The 21999-nt window shown below is 35.8% G+C and overlaps 1 protein-coding gene and 1 pseudogene across 2 annotated transcripts in view; one reads left to right on the forward strand and one right to left on the reverse strand.

Moving 5' to 3' along the window:
* VMP1 (vacuole membrane protein 1) overlaps nucleotides 1-21999 on the forward strand; it is a 128515-nt gene that overhangs the window by 58489 nt on the left and 48027 nt on the right. For both annotated transcript variants that reach the window (XM_068531589.1, XM_068531590.1), the window contains exon 7: nucleotides 10089-10220. In XM_068531589.1, coding sequence (XP_068387690.1) covers nucleotides 10089-10220 — 132 coding nt within the window. The remainder of the gene's footprint in view (nucleotides 1-10088; nucleotides 10221-21999) is intronic.
* LOC137754951 (small ribosomal subunit protein eS1 pseudogene) lies at nucleotides 19566-20386 on the reverse strand (annotated as a pseudogene).

The raw sequence follows: 21999 nt of genomic DNA on the forward strand, positions 1-21999 counted from the left end.
AGCTGATCTCCCTGTGCTATGCGGCTGCTTCCCACTAGCTATCTATTTTACGTTTGGTAGTGTATATATGTCCATGCCACTCTCTCACTTGGTCCCAGCTTCCCCTTCCCCTTCCCCGTATCCTCAAGTCCACTCTCTAGTAGGTCTGCATCTTTATTCCCATCTTGCCCCTAGGTTCTTCTGACCATTTTTTTTTTTTTTTTTTAGATTCCATATATATGTGTTAGCATACAGTATTTGTTTTTCTCTTTCTGACTTACTTCACTCTGTATGACAGTCTCTAGGTCCATCCACCTCACTACAAATAACTCAGTTTCGTTCCTTTTTATGGCCGAGTAATATTCCATTGTATATATGTGCCACATCTTTATCCATTCATCTGTCGATGGACACTTAGGTTGCTTCCATGTCCTAGCTATTGTAAATAGAGCTGCAATGAACATTGTGGTACATGTCTCTTTTTGAATTATGGTTTTCTCAAGGTATATGCCCAGTAGTGGGATTGCTGGGTCGTATGGTATTTCTATTTTTAGTTTTTTAAGGAACCTCCATACTGTTCTCCATAATGGCTGTATCAATTTACATTCCCACCAACAGTGCAAGAGGGTTCCCTTTTCTCCACACCCTCTCCGGCATTTATTGTTTGTAGATTTTTTGATGATGGCCATTCTGACTGGTGTGAGATGATACCTCATTGTAGTTTTGATTTGCATTTCTCTAATGATTAATGATGTTGAGCATTCTTTCATGTGTTTGTTGGCAATCTGTATATCTTCTTTGGAGAAATGTCTATTTAGGTCTTCTGCCCATTTTTGGACTGGATTTTTGTTTTTTTGATATTGAGCTGCATGAGCTGCTTGTAAATTTTGGAGATTAATCCTTTGTCAGTTGCTTCATTTGCAAACATTTTCTCCCATTCTGAGGGCTGTCTTTTCGTCTTGTTTATGCTTTCCTTTGCTGTGCAAAAGCTTTTAAGTTTCATTAGGTCCCATTTGTTTATTTTTGTTTTTATTTCCATTTCTCTAGGAGGTGGATCAAAAAGGATCTTGCTGTGATTTATGTCATAGAGTGTTCTGCCTATGTTCTCCTCTAAGAATTTTATAGTGTCCGGTCTTACATTTAGGTCTTTAATCCATTTTGAGTTTATTTTTGTGTATGGTGTTAGGGAGTGTTCTAATTTCATTCTTTTACATGTAGCTGTCCAGTTTTCCCAGCACCACTTATTGAAGAGGCTGTCTTTTCTCCACTGTATATTCTTGCCTCCTTTATCAAAGATAAGGTGACTGTATGTGCGTGGGTTTATCTCTGGGCTTTCTATCCTGTTCCATTGATCTGTATTTCTCTTTCTGTGCCAGTACCATACTGTCTTGATTACTGTAGCTTTGTAGTATAGTCTGAAGTCAGGGAGCCTGATTCCTCCAGCTCCGTTTTTCTTCCTAAAGATTGCTTTGGCTATTCGGGGTCTTTCGTGTTTCCATACAAATTGTGAAATTTTTTGTTCTAGTTCTGTGAAAAATGCCATTGGTAGCTTGATAGGGATTGCATTGAATCTGTAGATTGCTTTGGGTAGTAGAGTCATTTTCACAATGTTGATTCTCCAATCCAAGAACATGGTATATCTCTCCATCTATTTATATCATCTTTAATTTCTTTCATCAGTGTCTTATAATTTTCTGCATACAGGTCTTTTGTCTCCTTAGGTAGGTTTATTCCTAGATATTTTATTCTTTTTGTTGCAGTGGTAAATGGGAGTGTTTTCTTAATTTCTCTTTCAGATTTTTCATCATTAGTGTATATGAATGCAAGAGATTTCTGTGCATTAATTTTGTATCCTGCTACTTTACCAAATTCATTGATTAGCTCTAGGAGTTTTCTGGTAGCATCTTTAGGATTCTCTACATATAGTATCATGTCATCTGCAAACAGTGCCAGCTTTACTTCTTCTTTTCCAATTTGGATTCCTTTTATTGCTTTTTCTTCTCTGATTGCTGTGGCTAACACTTCCAAAACTATGTTGAATAATAGTGGTGAGAGTGGGCAACCTTGTCTTGTTCCTGATCTTAGTGGAAATGGTTTCAGTTTTTTACCATTGAGGACGATGTTGGCTGTGGGTTTGTCATATGTGGCCTTTATTATGTTGAGGAAAGTTCCCTCTATGCCTACTTTCTGGAGGGTTTTTATCATAAATGGGTGTTGAATTTTGTCAAAAGCTTTCTCTGCATCTATTGAGATGATCATATGATTTTTCTCCTTCAATTTTTAATATGGTGTATCACATTGATTGATTTGCATATATTGAACAATCCTTGCATTCCTGGGATAAACCCCACTTGATCATAGTGTATGATCCTTTTAATGTGCTGTTGGATTCTGTTTGCTAGTATTTTGTTGAGGATTTTTGCATCTGTGTTCATCAGTGATATTGGCCTGTAGTTTTCTTTCTTTGTGATATCTTTGTCTGGTTTTGGTATCAGAGTGATGGTGGCCTCGTAGAATGAGTTTGGGAGTGTTCCTCCCTCTGCTATATTTTGGAAGAGTTTGAGAAGGATAGGTGTTAGCTCTTCTGTAAATGTTTGATAGAATTTGCCTGTGAAGCCGTCTGGTCCTGGGCGTTTGTTTGTTGGAAGATTTTTTTATCACAGTTTCAATTTCAGTGCTTGTGATTGGTCTGTTCATATTTTCTATTTCTTCCTGGTTCAGTCTCAGAAGGTTGTGCATTTCTAAGAATCTGTCCATTTCTTCCAGGTTGTCCATTTTATTGGCATATAGTTGCTTGTAGTAATCTCTCATGATCCTCTGTATTTCTGCCGTGTCAGTTGTTACTTCTCGATTTTCATTTCTAATTCTATTGATTTGAGTCTTCTCCCTTTTTTTCTTGATATGTCTGGCTAATGGTTTATCAATTTTGTTTATCTTCTCAAAGAACCAGCTTTTACTTTTATTGATCTTTGCTATCATTTCCTTCACTTCTTTTTCATTTATTTCTGCTCTGATCTTTATGATTTCTTTCCTTCTGCTAACTTTGGGCTTTGTTTGTTCTTCTTTCTCTAGTTCCTTTAGGTGTAAGGTTAGGTTGTTTATTTGAGGTGTTTCTTGTTCCTTAAGGTAGGATTGTATTGCTATAAACTTCCCTCTTAGAACTGCTTTTGCTGCATCCATAGGTTTTGGATCGTAGTGTTTTCATTGTCATTTGTCTCTAGGTATTTTTTGATTTCCTCTTTGATTTCTTCAGTGATCTCTTGGTTATTCAGTACTGTGTTGTTTAGCCTCCATGTGTTTGTATTTCTTACAGATTTTTTCCTGTAATTGATATCTAGTCTCTTAGCGTTGTGGTCGGAAAAGATACTTGATACGATTTCAATTTTCTTAAATTTACCAAGGCTTGATTTGTGACCCAAGATATGATCTATCCTGGAGAATGTTCCATGAGCACTTGAGAAGAATGTGTATTCTGTTGTTTTTGGATGGAGTGTCCAATAAATGTCAATTAAGTCCATCTTGTTTAATGTATCATTTAAAGCTTGTGTTTTCTTATTTATTTTCATTTTGGATGATCTGTCCATTGGTGAAAGTGGGGTGTTAAAGTCCCCTACTATGATTGTGTTACTGTCGATTTCCCCTTTTATGGCTGTTAGTATTTGCCTTATGTATTGAGGTGCTCCTATGTTGGGTGCATAAATATTTACAATTGTTATATCTTCTTCTTGGATTGATCCCTTGATCATTATGTAGTGTCCTTTTTTTGTCTCTTGTAATAGTCTTTGTTTTAAAGTTTATTTTGTCTGATATGAGAATTGCTACTCCAGCGTTCTTTTGATTTCCATTTGCATGGAATATCTTTTTCCATCCCCTCACTTTCAGTCTGTATGTGTCCCTAGGTCTGAAGTGGGTCTCTTTTAGGCAACATATATACGGGTCTTGTTTTTGTATCCATTCAGCCAATCTATGTCTTTTGGTTGGAGCATTTAATCCATTTACATTTAAGGTAGTTATCGATATGTATGTTCCTATTACCATTTTCTTATTGTTTTGGGTTTATTATTGTAGGTCTTTTCCTTCTCTTGTGTTTCCTGCTCAGAGAAGTTCCTTTAGCATTTGTTGTAAAGCTGGTTTGGTGGTGCTGAATTATCTTAGCTTTTGCTTGTCTGTAAAGGTTTTAATTTCTCCGTCAAATCTGAATGAGATCCTTGCTGGGCAGAGTAATCTTGGTTGTAGATTTTTCCCTTTCATCACTTTAAATATGTCCTGCCACTCCCTTCTGCTTGCAGAGTTTCTGCTGAAAGATCAGTTGTTAACCTTATGGGGATTTCCTTATGTGTTATTTGTTGTTTTTCCCTTGCTGCTTTTAATACTTGATCTTTGTATTTAATTTTTGATAGTTTGATTAATATGTGTCTTGGCCTGTTTCTCCTTGGATTTATCCTGTATGGGACTCTCTGTGCTTCCTGGACTTGATTAACTATTTCCTTTCCCATATTAGGGAAGTTTTTGAGTATAATCTCTTCAAATATTTTCTCAGTCCCTTTCTTTTTCTCTTCTTCTTCTGGGACCCCTATAGTTCGAATGTTGGTGTGTTTAATGTTGTCCCAGAGGTCTCTGAGACTGTCCTCAATTCTTTTCATTCTTTATTCTGCTCTGCAGTAGTTATTTCCACTATTTTATCTTCCAGGTCACTTATCCGTTCTTCTGCCTCAGGTATTCCACTATTGATCCCTTCTAGAGAATTTTTAATTTCATTTATTGTGTTGTTCGTCACTGTTTGTTTGCTCTTTAGTTCTTCTAGGTCCTTGTTAAACGTTTCTTGTATTTCCTCCATTCTATTTCCAAGATTTGGGATCATCTTTACTATTATTATTCTGAATTGTTTTTCAGGTACACTGCCTATTTCCTCTTCATTTGTTAGGTCTGGTGGGTTTTTAGAACATCACCTTTTAAGCTCATTATTTTCTTTTTTTTTTTTTAAGACTTATTTTATTATTTATTTGTTTTATTTATTTTTGGCTGTGTCGGTTCTTAGTTGCGGCACGCGGGACCTTTTGTTGAGGCATGCAGGCTCTTTGTTGCGGTACGCGGGCTTCTCTCTAGTTGTGGCATGTGGGTTTTCTCTTCTCTAGTTATGGCACGCAGGCTCCAGGGCATGTGGGATCTGCAGTTGTGGCTTGTGGGTCCCAGAGCACATGGGCTGTGTAGTTGAGGCTTGCAAGCTCATTAGTTGTGGCGCACAGGCTTAGTTTCCCCTCAGCATGTGGGATCTTAGTTCCCTGACCAGGGATCGAACCCGTGTCTCCTGCATTATAAGGCAGATTCTTTACCACTGGACTACCAGGGAAGTCCCTAAACTCAATTATTTGTTAAGTTCATGGTTTTGTTTTTTGGGAGTTTTTTTCCTATTGTGGTAAAATGTACATAACATAGTTTACCATTTAACCTTTTTTTTCTTTTTAATATTTTTATTTATTAATTTGGTTGCACCGGGTCTTATTTATTTATTTATTTTTATATTTATTTTTGGCTGTGTCGGGTCTTCGTTTCTGTGCGAGGGCTTTCTCCAGTTGCGGCAAGCGGGGGCCACTCATCATCGCGGTGCACGGGCCCCTTCACTATCGCGGCCTCTCCTGTTGCGGAGCACAGGCTCCAGACGCGCAGGCTCAGTAGCTGTGGCTCACGGGCCCAGTTGCTCCGCGGCATGTGGGATCCTCCCAGACCAGGGCTCGAACCCGTGTCCCCTGCATTAGCAGGCAGATTCTCAACCACTGCGCCACGAGGGAAGCCCCCATTTAACCATTTTTAAGTGCACAATTTACTGGCATTAAGTACATTCACAGTGTTGTGTAACCATCACCAATATCTACTTCCAGAACTTTTCTGTCATCCACAAACAAACTCTGTATCCATTAAACAATAACTCCTCATTCCCTCCTCTCCCCAGCCCCTGGGGAGAGAGTAACCTCTCGACTTTCTGCCTTTATGAATTTGCCTATTCTTGATATCCAGTATAAATGGAATCATACAGTATCTGTCCGTTTGTGTCAGGCTTATTTCACCTAGCATAATGTTTTCAATTTTCATCCATGTTGTAGCATGTATCAGAACTTCATTCCTTCCTGAAGTCATTTTAAAACTGACCTTAAGGGAAACTGGAAGCACATTTTCTCTCTTTTTTTGTTTGTAAAACAATCTGCTAATTTTACTAGAATTGAGATAATTGTTTTTTAAACATTGCTGTAAAAGCCTTGAATTTCTCAGTGGTTCCAAGTTACCCTCCAAACTTTGGCTTTTAACCTCTGTTTCATGTTTGCAGTTGGAATATTTAATAGAAAATGGTTTTGTTTTTAAAGATGATTAACACACTGATAATACCAAACTACTGTAATTTCTGAGTAGTCAGCATATGTAAAATTTTCTACTCCCCAGATTTTTACCATTAAACTTATAATTCCTAACATAGAAAAGCAAGATGCTGGTGATTTACCTGTGAATCCAGTTGACAAAACTTTTGAAAGCACAAAAATTTAGGATTTTTGTCCTCCCCAAAATCTTTTAATAAAATTGACACTCCAGTAAGATATTGTGTTTCTCTATTGGTTTTGCATATTTTGTGCATATTAAACTCTTCTCCAATTCAAGAAGCAGGGACTTCAGGGTAATAAATTGATATGCAGTGGACAGTCTTTAGAAGAGCTTTCTGAATTATTGCTTGGCTAAATACCACTTGTCTTTCTTTTGCAATAAGGAAGCCAGTCATTTCTTCCCCTTAATTAAACTTGGGCTGACAGTTTTTAGTGTTCCACAATTTAGTTTTGTTTTTTTATGTTGATTTTGCAAGAATTATAAAATTGTTTTTGCAATAATCATGAAATTATGGGACTTCAGTATCTAATTTGAGATAACTGACTAGACAAACTTCTGTATCTGGAATATGATGTGTCTTGTGGGGACCTGTCTGGATAACTATATTTCCTTTTTATTTATATGCATAAAAAAATAGAACACTGGCTCATGATCACCGTTCTTACTCCTTGCTAATATGGGAAAACATGGACAGAATTAAAATATAACAATGAATATGGTCAACTAAGTATAAGACAGTATTTAGCTCTTGATTTCATTTCAATCCATTATTACTTCCTTTTTAACTTTAGGGAAACTTGTCATGAGTTTGAATCATATGATTGCTTTCAGAACTATTGAACATTTGACTTAACATGTTTTAAGAGAAGTTTATGTTTTGAATAAAATGTTGCAATTAACTTTTCTTCCTACTTTTTGTCATGAAAAAAATTTTTTTTAAGTACAGGGAATTATATAATTAATTCAGTATATTATCACCCAACTTCAGCTAATATTAACTCCTGGCTAATACTTTCATCTAGACCCCTCCTCACTCTGCTCACAATTATCTTGAAGCATATTCCAGGTAACATATCATATTTTATCTGTAAATACATCAACCTTAGGACTTAAAAAACATTGTCACACCCAAGAGAATTCAGGAATAGTCTCTTCAAATCAGTTACCCAGTTAGTGTTCAGATTTTTCTGATTGTGTTTATTTCTTTGTTTTTCTTTTCAAATATATTTGTTGATGAAACTGGATTGTTTGTCAAGTATAGTTTTCCACGGTCTGAATTTTACTGATTGTATTCCAGTTGGTGTAATTTAAATATGTTTCTCTGTTTCCTGTGAATTGATAGCTGGGTTGAGAGGCTTGAAAAAAAAATTTTTATTTTTACAAGAATACGCTTTATAGTCTTATGTATTCTATCACGAAGTGCAATAATGTCTGGTTGTCTTTCTGTTTATGATATTAACACCATTATTATATAAGTCCATTATTTTATTAGGGCTTATAAAATGGGGGCATTCCAGTTGCATCATTTTTTTCTTTAGTTATTGACTGGAATACGTTTATAAAGAGAAACTTCTCCTTATCACCAATTTGGTTACCCTGAGATATCTTCCATATAGGTAAGACAGGATAAATAATTGATTGTTTCTTTTTATTTACCAGTTTTTAAAATAATTAGTTGGTTCTCTAACATCCTCTGAAGGTGACTAAATTAACTTCTCTTGTTTAGCAAAATATGATTTGTGTTTTCTTCCTATATCCTTCTTTGTATATATATGTATATCTCTCCTCTCCCTCTTCTCTCTCTTCTTTAACTAAATATGGTCTTATTCTTTTGGCACTTAAGTATGTTCTTTTCATAACTCTTGGTTCACATGTGGATAATGCAGTTACACTTGGAGATCATTGATTTCACACACTGGAGTATAACGCTGTGATTGTAAAATGTTTGGATTTCGTAATGTCCCTTGGGGATTCTTGTCAAGGCATTTGCAGGCAGAGCCATAGGACATAGCAAACAGTAAAGACTAAAGTTGCTTCTGAAAACTGCCAAAGCTTTTTCATTCACTATGACTCAGGGCAGAGAAGCATGGCTCTAAGTTAAGAATTCTCCTGGAGACTACAGGCCTCTTGCATTATTATCTATCCTGTATTTAAGCTGTATATGTCCAAACCAAGTTCCTGATTCTTTTACCGTTGTTTTCATCCTTATGTTCTAAGTTGATTAAAAAAAAAAAATTATCTTCAAAAACAAGAATCCACGAAGTGACTGAAACATGAGTCACTCAGTGTCCTGAGGAAATCAACATTTTTCCCGTGGTGAAAATTTATCCATCCTAATGTGGAGATTTCAAGGGGCTTCCTGACCACAGTGTGTTAAAAGCTTTAACTCTGAACAAAAAAGTTGTATTGGGATTAAAACAACATCCTAAATATCAGAAGATTTCCTATATATCTAACAGGTATACTAGTGAATGCTCATTAGCAAATCATTTGAATATCTGAAAAGGGGGGGGAACTGACAAAAATAACAGTGTATGTGTATATATATATATATATTTACGTATAAAATCTAAAAAAATAAAACAAATGAGTGGTTATAACAAAACAGAAACAGAATTTCAGATACAGAGAACAAACTAGTGGTTACCATTGGGGAGAGGGAAGTGGGGAGGAGGGAACAAGATAGCCATAGGGGATTAAGAGGTACAAACTACTGTGTATAAAATAAATAAGCTACAAGGAAAATAGACCAACAGTTTATAATAACTTTAAATAGAGTATAGTCTATAAAAATTTTGAATAACTGTTTTATACATGAAACTAATATTATATTATAAATCAACTATACTTAAATAAAAAAAAGAAATAACATTTCAAAAGTCTGGAAAACCATGTGCTATTTCTTTTTTTTTTTTTTTTTTAGTTTTTATTGGAGTATAGTTGCTTTACAATATTGTGTTAGTTTCTGCTGTTTCTTTAGCAAGTTCTCGCTTAAATTATCATTTATTTGACGAGTGAAGTTTTTAACTTGCTTTGCTGTGTGAAATTTTAAAAAGGGATGTTTTTCCAGGCTGAAACAATAAATGTCACTGTGCAGTTTAAAAAAAAAAACAAAACTAGTGGTTTTTTTTTTTTTTCTTATTCTCTGACAGGTTTATTAGCTTTCAAATTAATGTAGGTTTTTAATCCCAACACAACAATATTGTGTTGTTTCAGCAAAGTGAATCAGCTGTACGTATACATATATCTCTTCTTTTTTGGATTTCCTTCGCATTCGGTCACCACAGAGCATTGAGTAGAGTTCCCTGTGCTATACAGTAGGTTCTCATTAGTTATCTGTTTTATACATAGTATCAGTAGTGTATATATGTCAATCCCAATCTCCCAATTCATCCCACCCACGCCTGCTATTTCTAAACTTAATAAAATGAAAAGAGATGTAAAAAGTAAGAACAGAGGGCATAAGTAGAGATGCTAGAGAACTAACATTAATTTAGTGTCTGCAGCGTACCAGGGATTGTCTAAGAGTTTCATGTATGTCATCTGGCCTGGCATTGTGTAGGTCAGTATTAGGGTATGATTCAAACTCATGTCCTCCTGATTGTGTAATATAGCTTTTCCTCCCTAATACATGCATCTTAACATGCTTTTAGTGATATTGAAAAATAAAGATTTGATCCGCTTAGTATCACCATGTTGAGAAAATCTCATGTAAGTATTTTGGTTTTTTTACGTAGGGTATCGGTACAGCGATCGGAGAGCTGCCTCCATATTTCATGGCCAGGGCAGCTCGCCTCTCAGGTGCTGAACCAGATGATGAAGACTATCAGGAATTTGAAGAGATGCTGGAACATGCAGAGACTGCACAAGTAAGATCGGTGGGGAAAAAAATAGAATACTTTAATTATCCCTTAAAGAGGTTATGATTAAGGTAAAATTTTTAATAGTTACTCTGAAGAAGAAAACTGCCAATGTAAACACATAGTTTAGTATAAAATATTTAGAAAAGCTGAAATATGAAAATGATTATACTCATGATCTTAGAATAGAGAAATACAGAAAGAGTCAACGAGACAACTCAGACTAAACCAGGGTAAATTCATGTGGCCAGGGACGTTAAGGAGCTGAAACATTATTTGTCCATTATGTGTTTATAAGTATTACCAAGCAGACCAGTGAATAAGTAAGGGGGATAAATAGGTGGACCAGGCTGTGAATCCAAAATAACAGAACTTCCTAATTAATTTTTTGAAAATAACACCAAAATAGTTTACCATGTTTAGAGGAAACTTAACTCCCAATTAAGAAGGAGCAATTAAGATAAACTTATCCTTTGTTGCGGGGTGGTGGGAGGGAAAGGCTGAGGCCTTTTACACCTGAGCACAAACTATATATCAACCTGTATCTTAGTGTTACAAAATAGGTGTTGTTTCTTTGTAGGAAAATTCCTACAAACATTATTAACTGATTGAGTCTCCATCTTAGGGATGATAGTAGAAATCAACATAGACATAAATAAAAAGGATATAAAAGAGATTCTTGAAAGTTTTCATATAAAATACATCTCACTCCCCAGATTTGATCTAAATTGTCTTATTATTGTGTGTCTGTAAGTGCATGTGCCCACATAAGTACGCATAGATTTTTTTGTTCAATGAGTTCATAGTTTTCTTAGTGGAATCTGAAACCCCAAACCCACTACCCCTAGAGAGGGAAAAACATTTTTTTTTTAAATGACAGATGTCCTTTTTTTAAAAAAACGTTATTAAATGGAAATCAACTATGGATAGTTACAGTTTTTAATTGAAAACAAACTTTCAAATATGAATGTAGACTAGCCAAACATAAAACAAAGCAGTCAAAGAGCTATGGCCATCTCTCTGCATGGAAAGAGGCAAATTGTCCTTGTGCTTTGTTTTAACCAAATATTGTGCCTTTCTTCCTCACATCATAATGTTTATATTAATGCTAATAATTATTACTAATAATTACTAATAATACTTTTTAATTATTTTTAATGCTTTTTAAAGTCCACTATCTGATTTAACCCTAGCGTTAACTCTGAGGTAGTATGGAAAGGTACCATTTTTCTAATTCTATAGAAAACTGCAGATCTAGAAATTGTTACCTCCCAAGCTTTACATGCTTAGAAGTAGAGCTGGAACCAGAACTCAGAATGGCAGTGTCACTGGTAAATTCCATTTACTGCAACAATGTCCATCTATAGACATAGGTGGCTGAGTATCCCCATTTGTGATAACTGATACCTCTGTCATTTGTGGCACTAATTAATGCATGTCATTTAACATATCAAAACCTTTTATCATCTATATAAAATCAGCAAGTTGAAGTAGAATCAGTCTAAGATGGTGTGCAGCTTTAAATTTTCATGCTGTGGTTGGATACCAAACAGGTATAAGTACTGTTCTTCTCTATTAAGCCAACTAAAGCCAACTAATGTATTGTGATTATTTTCCTTAAAGTTTTTTTGTTTTGGAATTAATATTTTTTTATTTGCATAGTTTCCTCAATCTCTTCTTTCTACCAGCTCTGTGAAACACTTCTCAAGATCACTTTCCACTTGGTAACGCACTTAAATTAATATCATTTCTATTTTTTTTTCTTGGAGTCATCACTCTGGATTCCCCCATGCTCCCACTCTAGTCTGTACGTGGTGTTTTCTTGGCGCTCTGCGCCATTGCTTCTCTCTTGATTTGGATCCCCTATCTTGCTCTTTCTTGATTTACTCCCTAATTTTAGTTGAACATATTCTGCAGTACCTTTCTGAGAAAGGACAAGTAGAAGGAAAATTCTTAAAATGCTGTATTCTTCATTCACACTTAATCAGTTAGATGAATACAGGATTCTAAGTTGAAATCATTTTTTAATTTAGAATTTGGAAGGCATTTCTCAATCATCTTCAGGCTTCTGGTGTTGATAGTGATATACCTAATGCCATGCTGAGCCCTCTTTATAGGGAGTCTTTTTGGTGGTTTTGTTTTTTTCTCTAGAAGATTGTAGATTCATTATCTGAGGTATGGGTCTTTTTTAATATTTATTCTGCTAGGCACTGAGGAAACTTGTCAACCTAGAGTCCACTAGTTTCGGGAAACATTCCTTTTTTTTTTTTTTTTTTTTTAATAAATGTATTTATTTTTGGCTGCCTGGGGTCTTCGTTGCCGCGCACGGGCTTTCTCTAGTTGCGGTGAACAGGGACTACTCTTCGTTGCGGTGCGCGGGCTTCTCATTGCGGTGGCTTCTCTTGTTGCGGAGCACGGGCTCTAGGTGCGCGGGCTTCAGTAGTTGCAGCACACGGGCTCAGTAGTTGTGGCTCACGGGCTCTAGAACACAGGCTCAGTAGTTGTGGTGCACAGGCTTAGTTGCTCTGTGGCATGTGGGATCTTCCCGGACCAGGGCTCAAACCCGTGTCCCCTCATTGGCAGGCGGATTCTTAACCACTGCGCCACCAGGGAAGCCGCATTCTTGTATTTTTTCTGTGTCAGTTTACCCTCTTTGGTCTCTACTCTTGCTTTCTGGAATTACCATCATTTTGATATTGGGACTCCAACACCTGTCATTTTCATTTTTTTTATAATTTTCCTCCTAATATTTATCTCATTTTACTTTGTATGCAATTTCCTCAACTTTATATTCTATAATCTAATATTAAAATGTTTTTCCACTGTCATATATTTATTTTCAAAAAGCAATTTGTATTATACTTCCCCAAAAATGGCTTATCCTATCTTTTTGAAGGTATTTAGTTTCTTTAAGTTTTCAATACTCCAGGCATTTCTTTTTATTTTTCCCCTTTGTCTGTTCTGTTTCCTGTTGGAAGCTTTCCTCAAAGTCTGGTGATCCTTGTTTTTCTGTAGAATAAGGCACATAAAAGCCAAATGGAAGCTATGTGTGTGGAGGCAAGGTATAGGAGTGGCAGGCCACCTGGTTTATTGGAACCTCTGTATATCAGTTTTTGTGCATCTTTCCTTTGGGGTAGTTCAGTTTCTTTAGTGATGGATCTTCCAGTTCCTTGCCTTGGGAATATAAATCTTGCTGCTGACATTCTAAAGCTAAGCTGTAGAAGGCGAGTTAGAGATCTTCATTTACTGAGTAGACTTTCACTTAACCTACCTTGTGGTAAGTCCGTGGATGCCTGCACAAAGATATCCTGAGTCCAGAACCTTTGGTATACTTTCTAGAGACTATACTTGATGTCTTTTTCGGGACTAGGGGAGGAAGCTGTCTGGCTGTGCTAAGTACTCTGTATACAGTCTCCTTGTTTTCAGCCCTACCCCAGTTTCTTCTGCAGTTCTGCTGATGATCCTTGGTGGAGTTCTGTAGTGCAAATCACTTTGCTTCTCTTCTATATCTTCCACTGCAGCCTCTCTGGTATAATCTTTTCTTCCCATCTGCCCCTGTCTTCATTTATTAATACTAGTTTCATCAAAGACAGAGTTCAGTGTTTCTGTTTGGGGTTATTATTAAGATAAAGGGTGTTCCAGTTATCTGTTGCTGAGTAATAACCCCCCACCCCCGGTATTTAGTGCTTTGAAACAAGAAGAGTTTATATTGCTCACAGCTGTGCAATTTAGGCAAAATGGCTTGACTGTAAATCGGAGTATCTACTTCCAAGATGGTTTGCTGATATAACTGACAAGTTGATTCTGTCTGTTGGTTTGGAGTTCAGTTGGACTGTTGGTTTGGGACCTCAGATTACTCTTCATGGGGCTTCTTGGGTTTCCTCATATCATGGCACCTGAGTTCTAACAAGTGTTCTGAAAGAACCTTGCTGGAAGATGCAAGGCTTCTTGTAACCCAACCTCAGAAATCCCAGTCACTTTGCCACACTGTGTTGGTGAAGTAGGTCACTAAAGCCAGCCCAGATTCAGAGAGGGGAATTAGACCCACCTCTCAATGAGAGAGTAAGCAAAGAATTTGTAGCCATCTTTAACCTATCACAGGGGCAACGGTCTTATTTGGTCATCTTGAAATAGAACACTTACTATACAAACTAGAATTTCTCTAGGAGGGGGAATGAGATGGTAATTGATCTTGAAATCATATAATGTGAGAAACTGTTGAAAAGAATTTAGACATGTTTCCTTGAAAGGGGGAATTGATGAGCTTGTCACATATTCAGAAGTTGTTATACTCATGAGTTATACTCATGCTGAGAAACTATAGAGGTAAACTTTGTCTTAGAATTAGCCAGTGAAAGTTTTCTGAGGCTCACATTGGCTGAATATTAAAAAAAAAAATTCCTATAAATTTTAATTGTGTACAAATGGAATTGCTATTTCAAAAAAGAATGAGTTCCTTGTCTCCCTCTGTGTGATACCTTTCATGGATCCATGCATAGCGACTCCCTGCATTGAGTAGAACATTAGCTGGATGACTCATTTCATTCTTCACAATTTTTTGATTCTTAGATTATGAATAATACATTCTGTAAATTTGTTACCATCTAAAAGCTCAACTTCCAAAAATTCAGGTCTCCTAGAATTTGATGAAGAAGTAAATCACGCTTCATCTTATACGTGTAATTTGAGCTCTCGAAGACTTTTACATCTTGAAGACTCTAAATCTTTATCTACCATTAGGATAATAATCTTTTTCCTTCATCCCTTATGGCCATGATTATTATTATTATTATTTTTTTTTTTTGGCTGCGTTGGGTCTTCGTTGCTGTGTGCGGGCTTTCTCTAGTTGCGGCGAGCAGGGGCTACTCTTCGTTGCAGTGCATGGGCTTCTCATTGTGGTGGCTTCTCTTGTTGTGGAGCACGGGCTGTAGGCGCACAGGCTTCAGTAGTTGCAGCACGCGGCCTCAGTAGCTGTGGCATGTGGGCCCTAGAGCACGTGGGCTTCAGTAGTTGCGGCACGTGGGCTCAGTAGTTGTGGCGCGTGGGCTTAGTTGCTCCACGGCATATGGGATCTTCCCGGACCAGGGATTGAACTTGTGTCCCCTGCATTGGCAGGCGGATTCTTAACCACTGTGCCACCAGGGAGGTCCCACAATACTTCTGATGGTCATGAGGTTTGACTGTTTTCATTCTATAAAGCCAATAATTACCATCACTGTTTTAGGATAAACTTTATATTTCTTATTCCCTAATTTCATACTTGCTTGTATTAAAAAATCAAGTAAGCAAAACGTACACTTCTGTTTCATGTTCTTTAGTCAGAAATTATATACTCTTTATGAACATTTTATTTAAAATTTTTACCCCAAATTACAATTGTATGTACTGTCAATTGTTTATATAAGCTAGAAAATAATATAATAAAAGAGTAACTTATTCCTGACAAATTTGTCATCTTCCCTATTAATTTTCTTTCTAAGGTCAATAAAAATCTGTGTGTAAGGCACTTGAATGAAGTGCCTCGGTACAAACAATGAAGTAGAAGATATTTTGCCTGATTTGAATAGGAAAAACACTCAGGAACACACAGCCGGTGAATCTCAGAGCCAACACCCAACCCAGTTTTCTGACTTTGAGATTAGTGCTTTGCTTACTGTAAGCCAGCATAGCAACATTTTCATCCAGGTTAATGCAACAAAATGCAAAAATGAAGAACAGATTAAAAAATTTTTTTTTCTTTCTGTTACATTTGATTTGAATTTTCTTTTCTTTCTTTATTGCCTTTCATGCTTTTTTTCACTAGTATCCATCGGTTTTGTGGCTTATTATAGATTTCAGTATATGTAGGTTTATTTATCCCTACATACTTTTTCCCAGGTGTAGACAAGGGGTTATGAGGTTTTTAACTTTTGTTTATTTATTTTGCAGGTTGGGGAGGGGGCTGTTGCCAGTTTTCCACATTTTAGAGAGAAAGTCTTTTTATTTATTTATTTATGGCTGTGTTGGGTCTTTGTTTCTGTGCGAGGGCTTTCTCTAGTTGTGGCAAGTGGGGGCCACTCTTCATCGCGGTGCGCGGGCCTCTCACTATCGCGGCCTCTGTTGCTGAGGAGCACAGGCTCCAGACGTGCAGGCTCAGTAATTGTGGCTCACGGGCCTAGTTGCTCCGTGGCATGTGGGATCTTCCCAGACCAGGGCTCGAACCCGTGTCCCCTGCATTGGTAGGCAGATTCTCAACCACTGCACCATCAGGGAAGCCCCAGTTTTCCACATTTTAAATTAGCTGAGAGAGTACTAATGTTTTAATTCATTAGTCAAAGAAGAGTTTTGCAAAATAAGTTTGTCAAATATAAGGTTTTTGTTTTTGTCTGTTCTTGCTTAACACTGTGTAGAATATTACTATATCCAAGTAAGATACCTCACCTGCTTTTTTTTGTTTTGTTTTGTTTGTTTGTTTGTTTTTTGTTTTTAATTTGGCTGAGTTGGGTCTTAGTTGCGGCACGCAGGATCTTTCGTTGCAGTGAGCGGGCCTCTCTCTAGTTGTGGTGTGTGGGCTCCATAGTTGTGGCAGACGGGCTCAGTTGCCCCACGGCATGTGGGATCTTAGTTCCCCAACCAGGGATCAAACCTGCATCCCCTGCATTGGAAGGCAGATTCTTAACCACTGGACCACCAGGGAAGTCCCTCCTCAGCTGTCCTGATACACTTTTGTGATGCATCCTTGTGTTTGTTTTTCATTTTCACTATGCAAATAAATTTACAACAGTTTTGTCATTTTATGTCTAAATCAGTGATATTGCAAACATTTTTTGTTTTTAGTAACAAATTTGTCTTAGGCTCTTTGCCTCTGTTACTTTTTCCAGGTTTGCATATTTTCAAATTATGTTAGTGCTTATAAATTGAAACATTCCAGAAATATTAAAAGTAAAAAGTGAAAGTTCACACACACCTACTCCCCAAAGTAGGATAATAACCACCATATTCTAGACTGTTTTCTGTGTATGGAACACTTTTTTTTAATAAAAGCTAAAATCATACCATATATATTAGTCTTAGATTCCTTTTTCACATATATATCGTAGACATTTGATACTGATTTTTAAAATTGTGTTCTTATTACAAAGTGATTACGTACAGCTCATTGTAGGAAATTGGCATTTGTATACTTAAAAAAAAATCCCTTCATCCTTCATTCTTTTTCTCTGTAAATATTTGTGAGTGAATCATATTCTATTTATTGTTTTATGACTTGTTTTGAATATAAAAACATACTGTGAACATTTTTCAGTCATCAAATATTTTCCACATCTTTGGTTTTTTTTTAGTAATTTTCTTTGTGACTACAAAGTATGTTTATGGTATAAAATGTTGAAACCACAGAGAAAGAAAAAAACCCTTTCGTCTAACTGGTTAGTTTACCCATTTTTTTATATTTAGTGTATTTTTCATTTTCTTATTGATTGACATTTTTAAGGAGATTCCTTTTGTCATATGCTGCCAGTAATTTTTCCATATTGTTCATTGTGTGTTTTACTATGTTTTGTTTTTTGAATAAAGAAGTTCACATTTTTGTCTTTATTCCAATATCTTAGATGTTTCCTTTTGGAGTCGTGCCTAAAATTATCTTCCTGAACCCTTACGATTCTGTAGTAGATATTCTGCTGCATTTCCTTTTAGTATTTTTATGGTTTTATTCTTTTACCTTTAAATCTTTTATCTGTTAAAATATTTTTACCAATCATATAATGTAAGAATCTAAGTTTCTCTTTTTTAGATCATTACCTATTTGTGTATTGTTCTAACACTATTTACCCAGTGATTTTAACATGTTAGTTTTCTCTTAGGTTTTATTGTTATAAGTTGGATATTATACTTTTGTAAATAGTTATTAATGGTATATAAAAAGATACTAGGTTTTTATTTGGTAATCTATAAGTTTCCTGACATCTTTTTAGTTATAGCTTATTGATTGTGATTGTGATTTAAAAGTTTTTATAGTAATCAGTTTCATAAAGATCCAAAAGTTTATCTGACTTTGGTGCTGGAATTTCCTCATAAATGCATGTATTTTGTAAAACCCCCCAATTTGACAAGAGCAATAAAAAAGTTGGATCAACTGTAGCTAAAATAGCAAATTAAGTAAAATGAAACGGGGTGGGAAATGTGTTTTTTTATTCTTGAAGGTAAAAGCCTTTGGTAGAATAAGTTTATCAGCAGGAAGAGTGAAAAAAACCTTGGCTCTCGTTGCTTTACCATGTGCTCTCCAACTAGGTTAAAGGGTGTATATGCTTTTACTAGGAAACTGTTTCTAGGTAACAATTTTAAAGCTAAGTATTTACTTAAATTCCAGTTTTGACTGATGGTTGGATTTTGTTCTGTAGGTATTTGGGGGAGAAAAAAAAGATTATTAATGCATTTATTTGAATTCTGATTCTTTAAGGTACCTACTTTATTTTTGTGACTACAGTATTGAGATTGGGCAGTATTTTTCCACTAAGCTGACTTCCTTTTGCTCTTGGCTTTCTATCATGTTTTTACTAGATGTCTGTGGGAGGTAGACATGAATGAATGTAGCTTCCTATGACCTTGAACAATTCTAGCATCATTTATAAGAGTTACAGCTCTAGAGAGCTGTTATGTGCTTTGTGGACTGTTTCATGCAAGGTTTAATTATTCCCTTTATGATCTTTTTCTTCTTTGTTCCTGATTTCTGTTAATGATATCACTGTCCTCATAATCACTTGGTGTCAAAATTTGAATCATCTGACTCCCTCCTCACTTCTCATATCCAGTCATTCTTCAGGCCTGTTGATTCTACCTCCACAGTATCTTCAAATTCGTCCTCTCTTTTCCCTTCCCACTGCTGGTTCATGCCTTTATCACTTCCCCACTGAACATTTATAGTGACTTCCTAATAGGTCTCCTCTTTACTAGCCTTTTTTCCCCCCAATCTATTTCCACAGAAAGCAACAAAAAACAATTTTCTGAAAAATACCTCTGGTCATGGAACTTTGCTGCTCAAAAATCTTCCCAGTCCCTGGAAATTGTCTCTTGCTGTATCTTTCTTGTGTCACTTATCACTTTCTACCTTCTTTTAGAACTGTCTGTGGGCTTTTCTCATCTTACCCAGGAGTTTGTAAGCTCCTCGAGAGGAGGCCACAAAAATATTTGTATTTTTGGCTGTGCCTGCATGGTCTTGCACATACTACTCACGCAGTAGATACTTTGAATGAACTAAGAAATATCAGTTAAGAGAGAAAAGGTACCATTACATGAAACATGTTCACTTAATATTCAGTCTTTTGTATTAACATCACAAATAAGATTTTTTATTTGTCACCCTTACAAGTCTGAATTTTAAACAGTTTTTTGGACTGGTGGCTCTTATCCATCAGCTTGTTCAAGTTTAGCACCTGTCTCATCCCCGTTAGCTTTTCCAGAACTACTTACTGCCTTCATCATGAAACATGAGTTTTCCCATTTCAAACCTGGGGTTTACTTTCCTAACAGAGACATCATAGAGCAGATAAATAGATTGGCAAGCCTTTTCCATGTCTTTTCCAATGCTGTCTGGAATCAGTTTTTTGACAATTTCTTTCAAGTCATCTTCTTCTGGTTTTGGCAGACCTATTGGTGCTAACAGTGAGGTTTTCTGAATCTGATTGCTGCATTTTTTAGTAAAAACAGCACTGGATAGACGAAGTTAATAATCATCAGTAGTCTTGACATCAACATGGGCTTCAGTCATGGGCTGCCATTTTTTGACCGTGGAGCACATTTTGTCATAAGCAAGATCCATGCCACGGAAATTAGACAGTTTTTGCCCTGAACATCCTCAGTAATTAGCTTGAATTTTCTAAATGCAACTTCATCATTCTGCAGATCAGCAAAGCTCACTTCAAAACATGACCCTTGAGGCCATCCAATGTGATTTTGGTTCCTTGAGTTTTTGTGACCAGTTTTTCCTGTATTTTTATATTGAACATATCTGGTGCTTTCACATCATACCGATCTTTCTTAGAAAATGGATCAACCACTTTCCTCTAGGCTCCCTTTTTGCTGCCTTTTGTAAGGTGCTTATTCTTGCAGATTGCTGTGTTGCTGCTCAGCCAAAAGGGAATATTCAGTCTTACTCCCCTGCAAAATAAAATATAAAATACGGTGAACACAGAAATCATCTTACATAAAAAAGGTTGAACTGTTTTGCATCTTTGAGTTTAATAATCATCTGATTGTAAAGCACTACAGAATTTACAGAATCTTTCATTCAAAAAAAAAAATCATCTGAGAGCAAGGGTTGAAGATAATATAGTAGACATCATTAAGTTAAATGACTTACACTTTTGAATTCACATTGAGTAAAATAATGTTTGTAAAGTTCTATACTTTAGAAAAAAATAAAGGTTATTGTGGTGACTTGTTTATTCTGTAAGCTGTATAACCAAAGAAAAAGGTAAATTAAAGACATGAGGAATAAAAGAGTTTGAAAAAATAAAGTAACTTATTTGCTTGATGTACCCTAAAAGATTAGGGCAGCCACTATTATTGAAGTAATGGGGAACGGGAGCATGGGTGGTTGTATTTTTGTGTTTAAAACTTACACAGTAGGGTAGGAATGTTGTACATATTTACTTAGAAGAATATGGTTTGAATAAGTTTGCTTTCCTAAATGACATCTGTCCAAGTGACCTAGCTGCTTGGATTCTTTTTCATAAAATATTAGCTTGCTGACTGTGAAAGTTACTATCACTATAGAAAATTGAGAATTAAGTTAGAAATAAGAAATTTAAATTTCCTAGAACTCATCTTTTAAAATAGTACAGTCTTTTCCTCCATATTTATAGTGGTTAGCTTTTCTTTCTGTTGGGTGTAATTCATGAGTCTGTACACCACCTTAGATTAACTAGTTCCTCAAAGGCTGTTTTATAATTTCTGGATTTAATTTTATTTTAAGGGAGCGTTTCTTAGCTTCTGTTTAGGACAGCAGTATTTAAATTAATTAATACTTGCCACTTACACTTAGTCTGATTTATTGAAACTAAGTCCCCAAGTTAAGTTTAAATACTAATATCTTTTACTAGCTTGTATTAAATATATTTAAGGCTGAAAATACCTTTTTGGGGGGGGTTGAATAGGATCCATTTCCTATTCAGAAATTTCAAGTTATTTACATTATTTTATTAGTGAAAACACGTAAGTGATGAACCAAAAAAAGTTCATCAGTTGTAATGTAGTTTTTGTTTTTTTTTAGAATACTGAGTAATATCTTTTTTTTAATTGAAATATGGTTGATTTACAGTGTTTCAGGTGTACAGCAAAGTGATTCAGTTATATGTGTATATATGTATTCTTTTTCAGATTCTGTTCCATTGTAGGTCATTACAAGATATTGAATATAGTGTAGTTCTCATTCTTATGGTGCATTTTCTTTGTATGCAGAAGAGATTACCCAGTGAACATCCTCCAAAGTACAAGGTGATAGTTAAAGGGGTTTTGGGGGGGTTTTTTTGGCATTCTTTTGATAATGATAGAATATATGTTTGATCATTTGAGTTTAGAGACAATGGGAAAGCATTTAATAATGATTATTTTTACATTCGCTAAAGTGCTTTAACCTTCCTTTGATGCTATTTTTTGTTAAGCACATTTTCCTATGAAGTGTTTGTAGTTGCACACACCATGTCAGTGCCTGCTGGTTTTTCCTCCTGTGAAGTATCCGTTCTTTTATATACAGAGATTTATGAAAGAGTTCATGGTGTGGATGATCAGAAACCCAACAGGACTCATTTTC

This window comes from Eschrichtius robustus, chromosome 20 (assembly GCF_028021215.1).
Source record: "Eschrichtius robustus isolate mEscRob2 chromosome 20, mEscRob2.pri, whole genome shotgun sequence".
Taxonomy (NCBI): Eukaryota; Metazoa; Chordata; class Mammalia; order Artiodactyla; family Eschrichtiidae; genus Eschrichtius; species Eschrichtius robustus.